The sequence below is a fragment of the Amblyomma mixtum genome, chromosome 1 (genome assembly GCF_055824585.1).
Source record: "Amblyomma mixtum isolate Tamu chromosome 1, ASM5582458v1, whole genome shotgun sequence".
In the NCBI taxonomy this organism is placed as follows: Eukaryota; Metazoa; Arthropoda; class Arachnida; order Ixodida; family Ixodidae; genus Amblyomma; species Amblyomma mixtum.
Window position 1 is genome coordinate 152,849,746 of NC_143012.1, and position 15,697 is coordinate 152,865,442.

The window sequence follows — 15,697 nt, forward strand, 5'->3', positions numbered from 1 at the left end:
ATCCGGGAATTCAAACGAGACTCTAAATTCCAAAGACAGTCAAGAGATGGGGAACATTACTGACTGTGACGCCATTAGGCAGCGTCAAGAGAATATCCCGATGGTATGTCCGCATCTGCGATGTCCGATGTCCGCATCCGTGACCCTCTAGTTTTCAGCCGCGATTGATGTCACTATGCCGCAAGATTGTAGGGCGTCTCGAATGTAGACATTCTCTAGGTGTTTGGAAGCCAGCGGAGTTTCATCTTCACCACCTTGGGCTCTGAGTCATTTACGACGCACATAGTTTTTTGCTTGTAGTTCTCCAGTGCTAACGAGCTTTTCCTTCGCAACCACTTCACGAGACATTTGAAAGTGTCCGATGGAACTAGCATCAACCAATTCGGTGACAGAACGCAGAGCGTCTAGAAAATCCTGAGCAAGGTAGGGGCGTCCAGCAAGATCCTCATGTAGAAACATAGAATTGAAGACAAGCACACCCGCAGGCAGGCATGGGAGGACCCGTATAATACCTAATACTTCCGGCTGTTCCCGTAGCAGTACCTAGCCCCACGGTCGATGGATCCTTGACAGAGAACATCGAAAAAGTGACCTTTCGGAACGCCGTTGTCGCCGCAGCCGATCACACCTCGTGTTAAAGTGCAACGCACTTGCGCTGTGTGTTGCACATCGTCGTCTTCTTCAAATAATGCTGCTATCGGACTACAATGCATATTCGCGCGAGCTGTGCTTTGCACAACCTCGTCTTCACCAACTAATATCCAACCAATATCGACCCCACACATGCTGACGACCCAGCAAGGCAAAACAATGAGCCTGCAGAGCCTGGGACACCGACAGAGCTGCGCTGGAGTTCTGCGATAGGGAGATTCGTAATCGTCCTTAGCATTTTTTTCTCTTGACGTAGAGGTTCTGGTAAGAACATTTTTAGGAGTGTGTCATTAGCCTGGCTGAGGCAATCATGTTAAAACAGAGTTATTGTGAGACGTTCTATGCGTGGGAAAAGCAAAACCACATGCGATGTTGTTACTCGATCGAATTACTACGGCAGGAGAATATTGAGGAATGATCAGGAATTTAAATGTCGTACACCAAGTTCTATCTCTCTTCTCTAAATACCAGCCGCTCAAATATTGTAGTTCACAAAGCGAGGTTTTGTGATGTGACGTTAGTGTACGTTTAAGCCGGCAATTTCTTTCACAACAAACCTGCTACAAGTGGTGCAGGATTTGCTGTGGTGATTTCGACATACAGTCCACTCTCTATGCATGTACACCGCATCAATCTGTGAAAACCTGCGAGGGCCGTGCCTCTCACTTTCGCAAAAGCCTCACCATGCGTTTTGTGCAGCTGTTTTTGTTACGAAGGCATGCTTGCTGAATGCACAACTTTTGATTCGTCGGGCACAGTTCTATTGTGCTAACAGAAAGGACATGCCTATACTCACGAGGAATATATGCGTGATCCCGAAGTTGCTGCTCATTCTCGGCACGCGATCTAGTGTACTGCCTTGGCCGAGCGAGTCAAGTGCTCCCACAAGCACTATTTTATCGTAGTCTGTGATGTAAAGAAATGCTTCAATCGCCCGCCTTACGATCACCTTGACGTCAGACGGCGAAGTGGGAGGTTTCTCCAGGTCAGCCACAGCATCATTGGTTCCATCTTTTAACACAGAAATTCTGAAAATATTGGCGCAAGTTTTAGTAGGGGTAGAACAAGCGAGGGAATAATGTAAGAGTGCGTCGTATTCCTTCGTAGTTATCACTCCTTACCACATATCCACATTGCTAATAGCGATTTATGATGTGGCTTAGAATAACTTTTTGTGCTCTGAAAGACTAAGGTATTACTGTCATAGAGCGTCTTTCTGGTTCGTAATTACCATTCTTTAGCCATATATCCAGCCCGCTAGCAACGTCATCATGAAGCAGTTTAGGTTAACATACCCTATTCTAACAGACTAATGGATGACTGTCAGAAGGCGACGGTTTAGTTTGCAATTACCCTTCTCTAGTCTTACATTTACTTCACTAAAAGTGACTTTGAAGTTTGAGGTTATTAAAAAACATACTGAACAATATAGTAGTAAGGTGGAAAGTTGGGCGAGTTGAATCTTATTCATGATGAAGTTTAGCGCCAAAAACGAGGACAAAGTAGGAGTGAAGACACAACACGAGCGCTTTTTCGCAACTAAAACTTTAAAGGAAGAGCACATAACATATATACCCATCTCGTGAAGTAAATCAAAAAGAAGAAACATACATGATATGGTCAAGATAAACCTTAGAGGGCGATACATCTGAAGAGTGCTAAAGTTTAAAGTTTAAAGTTTTAGTTGCGAAAAAGCGCTCGTGTTGTGTCTTCACTCCTACTTTGTCCTCGTTTTTGGCGCTAAACTTCATCATGAACAATATAAATACATATTATAAGCGGTCCCAGAGTATTTCCACTAAAGAGAAAACTTTTCTAACAAAATGGTTAAATTTATAGCATTGGTAAGTGACATTAACAAGCATGACACCACCATGGGGATAAACCAAAAAGATTTGGCAAACAACAATGCATAATACAACAGTGCCAGAGGTGCATAAATTGTCAATATGCTAGCATAATAAAGGTCGAAAATATACATATTACGCTGGAGCTTAAAAAACTACATAGTTGATGTTACTTTGATATCAGGCGGTAAAGATTCTAGTGTTTCATGATACAAAATCCAACTTTTTGAAAACCAAAATTAATACAAACTTTCGCCAACAAAATGTTTCCATGATGCGAACAGCTGGTAACATTATTGTGAGTAATGTATTTCATGTGTATAAATTGCAGCAGGTTGCGATGAAAGGCTGGTAACATTTGTGTTAATAATGTATTTCATGTGTATAAGTTGCAGGAGATTGCGATGATTCAACGTAATATCAAAATACCCATCGTTGATTTCGAGTAGGTCATGAATGTGAAGGAATAAATTATGAGAATTGCACGTCAGACCCCATGATGGTATTAACATCGTCATCAGCCCGATTACGACCATTACATTGCGTAATAAGTATAATGATGACTGTCAATAAATTAATGAAGGCAGGTGTAATGAATATGAATTAATGTCTAGTTAGTCTAAGGTTTTAGATAATGTGAGCAAGTAAAAAAAATGACAAGGTTTAAGCAATATTTCAATACAATATGATGCTATTTGTAACTCCGCTATATGCATGGTAAATTTCAACCATCTATCGAGCAGAACAGCAAAGATTTAGCAGTGGTCAGAAAAATGTGAAAGAGCTTAAGATACTATTTCCTGCTTTGATAGACGATTGATAGACGGAGGGATGAATGTAAGAAAGCGTCGCTCTCATTCGCAACTGCCATTCCGTAGCCATGTATCCAGCCCAATAATAGCGACTTGCTAGAGCAACTTGGAAAACGTTTCTGCCTCGGATGGACTAATGAATGAAGGACAGAAGGCGGCGGTCTAGTTCACTATAATTGTTCGATAGCCATACATCCACCTTGCTAATAGCGGCTTTGGGAAGGAAGGAGCTTCAGATAATTGTTTCCACTCTGATAAAGTAATCGATTAATGACTGGAAGCACCGCGTCCTGGTTCGCAGTTAGCATTCTATAGCCATATATGCAACTCGCTAACAGCTACTTTGTGGATCAGCTAGGACAACGTTTGCTGCTTTGATAAACTAATGGCCTGGAATGGCAGAAAGTGCCATTCTGATTCAAAATTACCATTCTTTAGCCATGTATCCAGCCCCCTAATAGCGCCTTTCACTATGAAACTTAGGATAATGTTTCCTGCTCTGATACAATACGGACTGGATGTCAGAAGGCGCCGTTCTGGTTCAATATTACCATGCTACTAGCTCCAGCTACCTACATACTAGCGAATTTGTGAAGCAGCTTAGTATAACATTTCCTCCTCAAATAGACTAATAAATGAACGTCAGTAGGCGGAGTTCTCATTCGTAGTTATTCTTTATCCATTTCTGTAGCGTGCCAATTGCTTGTTTTTGAAATAGCTTATAACTTTTCCTTCTCTGATAGAGTAATTACTTATTTTCAGAAGGCGTCGTTCTTGCCTGCAATTACAATTCTTCAGTCATATATGCAGCTTACAGCGGCCTTGTTATAAATGTCAGGATAACATTTCCAGCTCTGTCAGACTAATGGATGAAATGCAGAAGGCGGCGTTTTTACCTCCAAATTACAATTTCTCCGCTATATATCCAGCTTGCTAAAAGCGGTCTTGTTGTAAAGGTGAGGATAACATCTCCAGCTCTGATAGACTAATGGATGAATTTCATAAGGTGGCGTTCTGCTTCGCAATCAGCATTCTTTAGCCGTATATCCAGTTCGTTCATAGCCACTTCCTGAAGTAGCTTAGGATAGCATTTCCTCCTCGGATTCACTAATGGATGAGTGACAGAAGGTAATTTTCTGGTTCCGAACAATTGTTCTGTAGCTATATACTGAGTATGCTAATAACGAATTTCTAAAGCAGATTAGGATAACATTTCCTCCTCTGATAGACTAATGGATGAATGTTAGAAGACGGCGTTTTGGTTTGCAATTACCATTCTTCGCCATGTACTATTGAGCTTACAGTAAATTTTTCAAGCGTTCTAGGATATCATTTTTTGTGTTTTTTGTTGACAAAGGAATGCCTAGAAATAGCGTTGTTCTGGTTCCCAATTACTATTCTTAAGTCATCTCTCCACCTAGCTTATAGCGACTTTCTAAACCAGCTTACAATAGCATTTCCTCATTGAATAGTCTAACGTATGAATCACAACATGCCGTGCTAGGTTGCATTTACCATTCCTTAGCCATATATGAGCTCGCTAACAGTAACTTTGTGAAACAGTTTAGGATAACACTCCCCTCCTTTTATAGACTGATGGATGTATGGCAGAAGGCGGCATTCTGGTTCGATATTACCATGCTACATCCATATATCAAGCTTGCTAATACCGAATTCGCGAAGCAGCTTAGGGCAACATTTCCTCCTCAAATACGCTGATAGATGAATGTCAGAATGCGGAGTTCTAATTTGCAGTTACTATTCCTTATCCATTTTTCTAGTGCGTTAATGGCTTGTTTTCGAAGCAGCACACGATCACTTTTCCTGCTCACAGAGAGTAATGAGTGAATGTCATAAGGTGTCCTTCTTACCCGCAATTACAATTTTTCAACCATATATCCAGCTTGCTAAACGCGACTGTGTGATGCAGCTGAGGATAACATTTCATGCAGCGCTAGGGTAATCGGCGATATTCAGAAGGCGTAGTTCTGGTTCGCAATTATTATTCTGTAGCCATATATACAGCTGGCTTATAGCGACATTGGCAAGGAGCCAAGGAAAGTAATTTGTGCTGTTATAGCGAAAGGAATGAATGTCAGATAGTGTCGTTCTGGTTCGCCGCCGGAGGGATCCGATCTCACGAGCTCTGAATTTCGCGTCCGGTGCTCTGCCAACCGGGCAACGGTGACTGCTGTCCAACCTTCTGCTTTCGCGGGTATTTATGGGTTGTGAAAGCTAACCTTGAAAGTGTTCACCAGAACCACCCTTGCGCCTAGCGGCGGACGTAGTACGTCCTGTACTACCACGAGTTCCACGTGATCGAACGACGAAGGAAGAAACCGTGCGAGAACCCTATTATGCTACCCTATGAAATCAAGACTGCCAGAATCGAGACCTACATTAGCTATTGAGCAGACGAGGGAATGAAAAATAAGGGCTTATTATGACGTATATGATGGAACCTAATTCACTGAAACCAGGGGCCATAGAATATTTTTGTTTAATTTGTAATGTTCACTAACGGGAGATAAATAGGGTAATTATTTTAAAGATAACTGATTATAAAGCCGAAGAAAGAATAGCCACATGCCACTCGTTATAACATGCGCACGAAGGAAGCTAACAGCCACCGAAACCTTAGAGCATAGCGAATGCCTCCATTTTTTTAAATTTCTGGTGGTTATCAATGGGTGATTAATAGTGTAGTTCTCGTAGCTTAAAGGCAACTGTTTATAAAGGATAAGAGAAAACAGCCACATGTCGCTGACTGGATCCGAACCCACAACGTCCTAATTTTGCGGCCGGTGCTGTACCACGTGAGCTGCGGGACAGCTGTCCAATCTTCTGCTTTTGGGGGGGTATTTACGTTGCGCGTAACCTAACCTTGAGAGTTTGTAATAATTGGTGATTTCAGATGGGATGGTTCTCGAGGTACCAAGACCACGGCACTGCTCACGGGGCCACGGCACTGCTCACGAAATGCTTCGCCACTCACCGTTCCTGCTGCTCCAGGTGCTGCTGCTCACCGGCAGCAGCACCACCGACTTGCCGACCGGTTCCGCAAACTTGCGGCGCTAGCTGGTTTCTGGACGGCTGCGGCTGCTCATCCGATCATCTGTGCGCACCCCTGCCGATTTTGGACACTTTGGACGGTCGGGCCTGGCAACATGCTACATTATCACCTGACGAGGACACCTACATAAAGCACTCGGATTTCACCGCCCCCTTGGGCCACGGCACTGCTCACGAAATGCCTCGCCAATCACCGTTCCTGCTGTTCCAGATTGGTTATTACGAGTGTTCTTGTTACCGTGATGATGATGTCTGTCTTGTAGCAGTGCCGTGGCCACCCCATATTGTGAAACGTTTCCGCTAGACGGCAGTGTACATTTGGCGCATTTTGGTCCTGGGTGGGGACGTTGAAACAAACCCAGGCTCTATGACGAAGGGCCAAGAGGAAAAGCTCGAACTGGTATATGAAACTGTTCAAAGGCTTGAGATGAACCACACGAATATCCTCGAAAGTGTTAACAAGATTCTTACAATTCATATTGGCTTGCAAAATGAAATGAAGACTTTAAGCGATCGTGTGCATGAACTTGAACTTAAAATCGAGTCTATTCCAGTTCTTCAAAGTGACAGTCTTTAGCTACCCGTGTGCAGGAACTGGAACTTAAAAAACAGTCAGTGCCTACCACAGTATCTGCCACGAGTTGTACACACGATGTATCCAACATTCAAGTAAAACTTGACGACCTGGAAAATCGTTCCCGCCGGTCTAACATTCTTTTTTATGGTGTTTAGGACACTGATGAGTCTGAAACTTGGGAAGACTCTGAGCGTCTTGTGAACGAATTCTGTTCTAGCAAACTTGGTATCACGTTGTCTTCCTTAGCCCGTGCTCACCGCATAGGCCGTTTTTCTCAGGAAAAAAGAGACCCATTATTGCAAAGCTGTTCAACGAAAAAGAAGTCGAAACGCTTATGAGTAAGGGCTATAAACTGAAAAATACCGATTTCAGCATTTCGCGAGATTACTCGAAAACGGTTCGTGAGAAACGCAGCCAACTGTGGAAGTATGCCAAATCAGTAAAAAAAGAAGGTGACAAGGTCCGTTTGTCTTTTGATAAATTGCTTATCAATGGTGTCTCGTATTTCTGGGATGATCAAACCAGTAGCGCAGTGCGCGTGTCCCTTGCCTGACGCATCCCTTCCAGTTCTCGTAAAGTGGCTGGCAAACCACCCGTGCGGCAAAACGCGCAGCGTTGCTCCAATTACGATGTTAGTTTTCTGTACACTAACATAAGGAGTGTTCTTTCTAAATCGTAGCTCTTTCTTCTTTAATTGATTCATGCTGCTCCTCGGTCATCGCGCTTACCGAGACTTGGTTCCTGATGATGTCGTTTTCGCCTGTGACTCCGAATTCAACATATTTCGTTGTGACCGCACGGGCCGTAGAGGTGGCGGTGTCCTTCTGGCTGTCAATAAAGTGCTCACTGCTGTGCCTATCGAGGTCACGTCGTACATAGAATCGGTATGGGTTCGGTTGAGTTGTGGTCCCACGGTCGCCATCATTGGCGTCATTTACCGCCCTCCGGACATGAATTCTTCATTCGCAAGTCAGTTTTCTAATTTACTATGCGATCTTACTTGTCGTTTCCCGAATTCAAGCTTACTTTTACTTGGTGACTTCAACTTTCCGGCTATTAACTGGTCGTGATTAACAGCTCCTGCCAATGATTCTGAAGCTCAGGCTTTCCTCCAGTCCTGTCTCGATTTCTCTTTGCAACAACTTATTTCTGAACCTACGCGTCGTTCCGCCACTACAGCCAATATTCTCGATCTTATCTTGACAAGTGATCCTTACCTTTGCTCCAACATTGCGCTCTTAGAAGGCCTTTCCGACCATTCCATAATCACGGGTAACCTGAATTTTGTGCCCCATAAAAAGGTAACTCGTACTAAACAAATAAGGTGCTACAACCGAGCAAACTTCGGTGAAATAAACGCTCAGTTGTCAGTCTTTGCTTATCATTTTCTTCACGATTTTTCGTCACGCTCCGTGGAAACGAACTGGAACCTGTTCAGCGTGAAACTTGCTACTCTCATTGACAGATTCATACCCGTCATCAGTATCCCTTGCACTAACACAGCGCCTTGGTTTAATAGGCATCTACGTCGCCTTAATAACAAGAAAAAGCGCCTTTACAGACAAGCCGACAAGAACAGACACTCCGAATCTTGGCAACGGTACAAACTATGTGATAAGGAATATCAGTCTGAGTTGATATCTGCACGTAGGCACTTCTTCACACACGATCTACCGGCAATGCTAACAAACAATCCACGGAAGTTCTGGCAGATAATAAACCCCGCTAATCATCCTGGCATTACTCTTACCAACTCGGAAGGCAGCAGTGTTCCAGTGGCCGAATGCGCCGAACTTTTCAATAACGCATTCACATCCGTTTTTACCCGTGAAGATCTCCCTCTACCTCCTATTTCTGTCAGCAATTCTAATACATCAATGTACGAAATATGTATCAGTGAGACTGGTATCTTATCCTTACTAGGGAAGCTTAAAACAACATCAGTATCAGATCACCTTAGCTTTAATAACAAAATACTCAAAAATTCATCTGATGGTATTCATCGCATCTTGTCCGCTATTTTTTCACAATCTCTATCATCAGGCGTGATTCCGCTGGACTGGCGCCTAGCTAAAGTTGTGCCAATTTTCAAGTCTGGCGATCGTTCCTCACCACTAAATTACCGACCCATTTCATTAACTAGCACTGTTCGCAAACTTCTTGAACACGTAATTCACTCACAGATAATTAACTATCTTGAAGAACATAACATTATCTTTAAATATCAACATGGGTTCCGTAAAGGCTACTCATGCGAAACGCAACTTGCCGGATTCATTCAAGACATACATTCATCGATTGATGTTGGCATTCAAGTGGACTCCATATTTCTTGATTTTTCTAAAGCTTTCGACAGAGTACCTCACAACCGGATATTAATGAAACTAGCACTGCTTAATATTCACCCTCTTGTCATTGCATGGGTTAAAGATTTTCTCTTTTCCAGGTCTCAATTTACAGCTGTCAATAACCACAATTCGTCTTTCAGCCAAGTACACTCTGGCGTCCCACAAGGAAGTGTGCTTGGTCCCTTATTTTTCCTAATATTTATCAACGATTTACCGGATTCCATTTCTTCCCATATCAGACTTTTTGCTGATGATTGTGTAATTTATCGCAAAATTTATTCTAACACCGATTGCCAATCCCTTCAATCTGACCTGGATTCAGTAATAGCACGGTGTTCAACCTGGCTTATGCAACTTAATCATTCAAAAACTAAATTGATGTCTTTTACTAACCGAATGTCTCGAATTCAAACAGCATACTCCTTAAATAATAGCTCACTCGAGCTAGTCACCACGTATAAGTACTTAGGACTTCACCTTCATTCAGACTTAGCATGGAACCACCATATTAACCTTATGCTTGCATCTGCTAATCGGTCATTAGGTCTCTTAAAACATAACCTAAAGCATGCTCCTCCTCACCTCCGTGCTCATGCCTATACCACTCTAATTCGACCTAAAATTGAATATGCCTCGGCTATTTGGGACCCTTACCAATCTTACCTAATAAATAACATTGAATCATTGCAGAACCGCGCCGTTCGTTTTATTTACTCCGATTATTCACGTAACACCAGCATCACAGCCTTAAAGAAACGCGCAGGTCTCCAGGATTTATGTTTCCGCCGTAAAATTGCACGACTATCACTTTCATAAACTTTATCATCATCCATCACTTCATAACGACTTTTTTTCTTTGCCTCCTTCGATTTCTGACCGCCGCGATCATCCCTTTAAAGTTAGACGTTTCACGTGCAGAACATTTATCTATGCGCATTCATTCTTACCACGCACAATATCTCTGCATGCCTTCACATATCGCAACCACCACTGATCCTGATAAATATTTTAAACTTATATCTTCAATAACTACTGCTTAACTCTTCGCATACATTGTTATTTTATTTGTTCATGGCTTCCTTTTTTGCAGGGTTTGTTACTAAAAAGATTCGTTGTATTAGTGTTCTGTTTGTATAATTTTAATACTGCAGTAATCTTCGTTCTTTGCCGCGCTGCCATTCTTTTCATTCTTTTGCTTACTTATGTCATGCAAAGTGTCTTATTTGTGCTTTTGATTGATTCTTTTCCTTACTTATGTCATCCAAAGTGTCTGATTTGTGCTTTTGTTGTTTGTTTTATATGTGTGGTTTTGTTTTATTCTGTTCAATTGCCTGTGCCCCCCCCCCCTATGTAATACCCTCTCGAGGGCCTTTTGGGGGTATTCTGTATAAATAAATAAATAAATTTCTGTTTTCAATGGAAGTTTTATATGTAAGGGGCAATTGTGTCCACCCAAAGTGATCGTTCTTAGGTTTGCTAGAAACACTCTAGTTTTTTTGGAAAAAAAATTGTACATCACGTGAGATGGAAACATAAAAAAAACTTTTGTGGAACCAGACTCTTTTTTTTCAGTAATCGTAAGCAAACTATTCTGTTGGATACCAAACAAAAATACTTTTGGCTCCAATAATTTTCCTGCAAAAAAATCGCAAACATCGTTAAAAAGTTTCAGTCCGTTTTAGGCACTTTTTAGGAAAACAATAAGAGAAGTATGAATAAGAACCTGAGTCTTAAATTCGTCACGTTATTGCCTTTTTTTGCTATGTCAGACAAAATTTATACTTCTAGAACTGGCAGATTATTTTTACTTAAGGATTTAAATCATCTATAATTCGAAAAATTCGGAAAAAGATGCAGTGTGACGTAGATTAAAAAAAAACCTGTCCGATTTTTAATATATCCCTGAACGACTTTTAGTGACACTCGCAATTTGAGATCAAGAAAAAAGTGTCGCATTATATTGTTTCAAACTATAACCTTAAAGGCTTAAGAATGACCACCTTTCGTTCAGTTACCATTACTGTATATTAACCCCAAAAAAGAGCAGCGCCAACTGATTGTACTTAAAGCTAGTGTAAAATAAGAAGTAATACTTATTGCATTTTAGTTAGCCTATTGGAATAATTTTAGAAAGTGCCTCGTAAGCATTGTTTGTCTTAAAAGCCAGGTTTTAATCCTGTAATCTCCCTAGGTCTCGCTAATTCCAGCAACCTCCGACCTATCTCGCTTGAAGCGTATAATGTTTTTATTGCGTAGCTGTCGTATTGTTCGAAAGTACACTTATTTGTTTGTTATGTTTTAATGAATTTTATTCTCCGCTGATTACCGATGCAAATTATTTGTGCATTTTAAAGTGAGCGGTGTCTTCGAACGAAAATATGACTACCTTGATATGAGAACGTCCTTTTAATTAGCCGTTTAATTAAGGCTGATGTAAAAGCCAGAGCAGGTTCAATTGCCTCATCGGCTTTCTTGACATTGGGGGTTGGCAGCGTGCGTTATTCCAATAACGCACCCGTCTGTTCCCTACATAGCGTTTTAGGGTTATCGTGGTCCTACATGTCGAAGTCTGTCGATAAAATGTATCCTGCAATGAAGTAATCGTTTGAATTTCAATGTGTTCGATGAAGCGCGAACTTCCCCTAATAAAACGCTTTTTCGGGCGCATGATTCCGTTTCCGTGAATTGTAATACCAAACGAAGGAAAACCATTCATGTCACCGTTTGAGTTAGAGTATATTGAAATTCTAACAATAAAGTTCAGCATTGCCAAGGTGCCGGGACAAAAGGGGGGAAGTGATTCTCCTGACACCTTACAGCTGGCGGAAAACAAGCAGCGCAAGCAACAGTACATCATTACTGCTGATTATAATTAGCAACAAACATAATACAGCGCTAACACGTTTAGTGAGAAAAAAATGATACATTTATCACAAAACAAAGCACGCATTCAAACACTTTTTAATGCAATATTAAGAAAATATATGTGCATGAAACGAAAGTAGATGGTTTTCAATGCGCATGAAAAGAACGAAATGCACTCATTGGCTAGACAAGGAGTACAACTGTTTTCTAAACACAGGCAAGCTTGGAGACCGCTCCATAAGGTCAAGTAATGAAGGATGGCGATTTAAAAGGTCTTGGACTTGCCATGACAGTAACTGTGGGTTGTCGTATGTTTGCTTTTCTTAAAGTGCAAGTGTTAAAATATAAACGGGTTCACTATCTGTGTACACAGAGAGGAAGAGTTTAGGGACGGCTCGAAATTCAGAGAAGACCAGCTCGGACAACTGTTGATCGTAGAGGTTCCCATGGTCAGCATTGCGTGCTTGTGAAAGCAGAATGAAGCAGAACTGATTTTGGATAAGTTTTCAATAAATCTGGCATCCCTTTTTTGCATCAGAAGACGGCTTTCAATGTTTGTTTTGGTTGCCACATCCCATAAGTAAGCAATATTGTAGTCTAGTTTGAAGAGCGCTAAAATACATTTGCCGCTTGTGGTTCACAGGAATTAAAGACGGACATTACTTAGCATTCCTATACCTCACACTAAGTTACATCTTATATGAATTACATGCAATGTCCAGCGTAAGTTTTCTCCAAACGTTACTTCAAGAAACTTATGTTCAGCAACGCTGCCGAGGGAATAGGATTTGAAAGTTATTTGACAACTGTGATTAACAAAATGATTTAATGCTGAAAAAAAAACAATATATTCTGATTTATTCACATTTAATTTAAGCCTATTTTTATCAAGCCACTCGGACAGATTATTAAGCCACAAATTGGTGTTTTCGTATAAAGACGGAATTTCACGTGATGAAAAAAAAGCGCTAGTATCGTCGGCGTACATAAAGATATCTGACGTATTTGGTACCGAGGCAATGTCATTGATGTATGCAAGGAACAAAATAGGTCCTAATATAGATCCTCGGGGGACACTAAATCTTATATGGTGAGTGTTTGAGGCCATTTTATTAATGCGTACAAACTGGTAGCGATTGGTCAAATAACTGCGGAACAAACTAAGTGAAACACCTCTAATACCATAACCTTCCAATTTTGTAGGTAGTATTCAGTGATTAACAGAATCAAATGCTTTGCTAAAATCCAAGAATATGCCAGTTGTGTACAGCTGGTTTTCTATATTCGTGACAAGCTTGTCCCCCTCGCGCAGTAGTGCCGATTCTGTGGATTTTCCTTTTTGAAATTCGTACTGACAGGACGATATAAGATTGTATGCTCGGAGATGACTATCTATGAATTAATTGCCACGTCTACTATTTTAGAAAATAATACATATTGGTCTGTCACCTTTAATGCTGTCAATAGGACCACCCTAATGTAAGACAGACACCTTGGCAACTTTCATGTTATCAGCATAAATACCCATACTTATTGCGAGATTTCTTTTATGACATAGTACATCCCGTAACAGATCAAAAACCGCCTCAATAGGAGCAGCTTTTATGCCATCATAGCTAGGAGCGGAGCTGTTTTTTAGGCCGTTAATAATATTAGTATTTTCTGATGATGTAGGGACAAGAAATGCTGAGTGTGGCACATCAGTACGCACTTGCTTTTCTGAATCATCACAGCTTCCTGAATTAGGTTCACGAATTCTTAGGAAATGGCTATTAAATTCATCGGCCAGTGCCCTACCGCGTAGTGTTTTTTTTTTGCGTGTGTTCAATTCTGCGGGAATATGACTTCGTAGATCGTAATAAATCAATACACGCCACGTTTTCTGGGGTCGTAGCAAATACCAGCGAATTTCTCTGTCAAATACCTAATTCATGAGAGTTTTATGTCGGACGCTAGTTTATTTCTAACCGTCTTATATTCGTCCAGTATTGCTATATCCTTAAATTTAATAAATTTACAAAAGAGCTGATTTCCCGCCTTGATTCTTTTTAGCAAGTCACGAGTTATCCACGGTTTTCTTACTCTTTTACTTTGGTTTATACCTATTTCAGGAAATGCGTGTTCGTATTGACCAATGATTGGTCAAAGTAAGAGCGAATAGAAAAGTAGTTTTAAAACCGTAAAAAATTTGCTCGACAAAAAATGCAAATTTTGAGGTTAGGTACGCAAAATGGATCGAATCCAGCAGAATGAAACTTGTTTACTAGTCTGGGTAAGGTTAAATGCAGTGACTGTTTATATGAGTACGTTCGAGGCACTGGAGCAATGTTTTTTTTCCAAGATTGGGTTTTAACACTGCAAGTGAAATGATAGCACTATCATTACATTTGATGAAAGATTTACAAGTTATCATCAGTCTGCTGTTAAATAACCGGAATACAAAAAGTACACCGAGTCTCAAAAACAGATATTTGGTTGGATGGCAGTAGGTTACGCCAGCGATGTACCGTATGGCTCTTTCTTGTAATAAATGCAATTCTGAAAAATTGATCACTCCTGTGGTATACCAAACTAAGGTACCGTTTTGAAGAAATATTTACTCAAGAGCATTGAACACGGTATTTTACGTAAGACTTTACACAATTTTTAAATATAGGCTTTTCAAGTTAGCAGGGCGCTACTTTTCAGCAATGCATTTTCAGCGGTGTATTACATCAAAATACAGCTAAGCGAAGGCCGGTTAACTAATAGAGAACAGTGAACTTTTTAACTATTACTGTTAGTCTGCTTAATTACTGACTGGCATGTAGCACACCGTAAGTAATATCCGTATAACGTTTTACAATTTCGAAAACGCGGTTAGCCTCGGCGCTGTGGCCCAACAAATTTTGGCTATTTGGACGAGTTACCTGCACTGGAAAGGTCGCTTTGCCTGCAAGCTTCTCGAAAGGGTATGGATTTTTGCTCAATGTAGCGAAATTTGTGGGGCCACAGGGCCGCGGGTAACCGCGATTATCGAAAATATAAAATCTGATCGTTACTGAACACAAAAAAACCGAATATTTCTCTCAATAATTAACGGCGCAGGTTACAAAGTTAACAATTCAAGATTATTAGGCCGTCGCAGTAGCTGAGTGCTTATGGCGATTGGCTGCTGACCCGAAAGACACGTGTTCGAATCGATCTCGGCCGTGGCGGTCGAATTTCGATGGAGGCGAAATTCTAGAGGCCCATGTACTGTGCGATGTTAAAAAACCCCTGCTGGTCGAAATTTTCGGAGTCCTTCATTAAGATGCGCCTCATAGCCAGAAGTGCTTTGGAACGTGAAACCGCCATGGTAAATGAACCAGTTGAATATTAGTTAACCAGCCTGCTAGTTAGCACCTCTCAGTTGTATTGTGATGTACTACACCGCTGACATTGCTATGCCAAAAATAGCGCTCTTCTAACTCAAAAAGCCTATTTTAAAAAAATTGTGCAAACTCATAGGTGAATATCCTATATAGCGTATCAAACAGCCCCAAC

At 41.1% G+C, this 15,697-nt stretch overlaps 1 protein-coding gene across 1 annotated transcript in view; it reads right to left on the reverse strand.

Annotated features, from left to right (window-relative positions):
- LOC149368007 (uncharacterized) overlaps window positions 1-15,697 on the reverse strand; it is a 151,956-nt gene that overhangs the window by 5,125 nt on the left and 131,134 nt on the right. Inside the window, exon 7 of the mRNA XM_089575514.1 lies at window positions 1,448-1,679. Within this exon, the coding sequence (XP_089431640.1) occupies window positions 1,448-1,679 (232 nt within the window). The remainder of the gene's footprint in view (window positions 1-1,447; window positions 1,680-15,697) is intronic.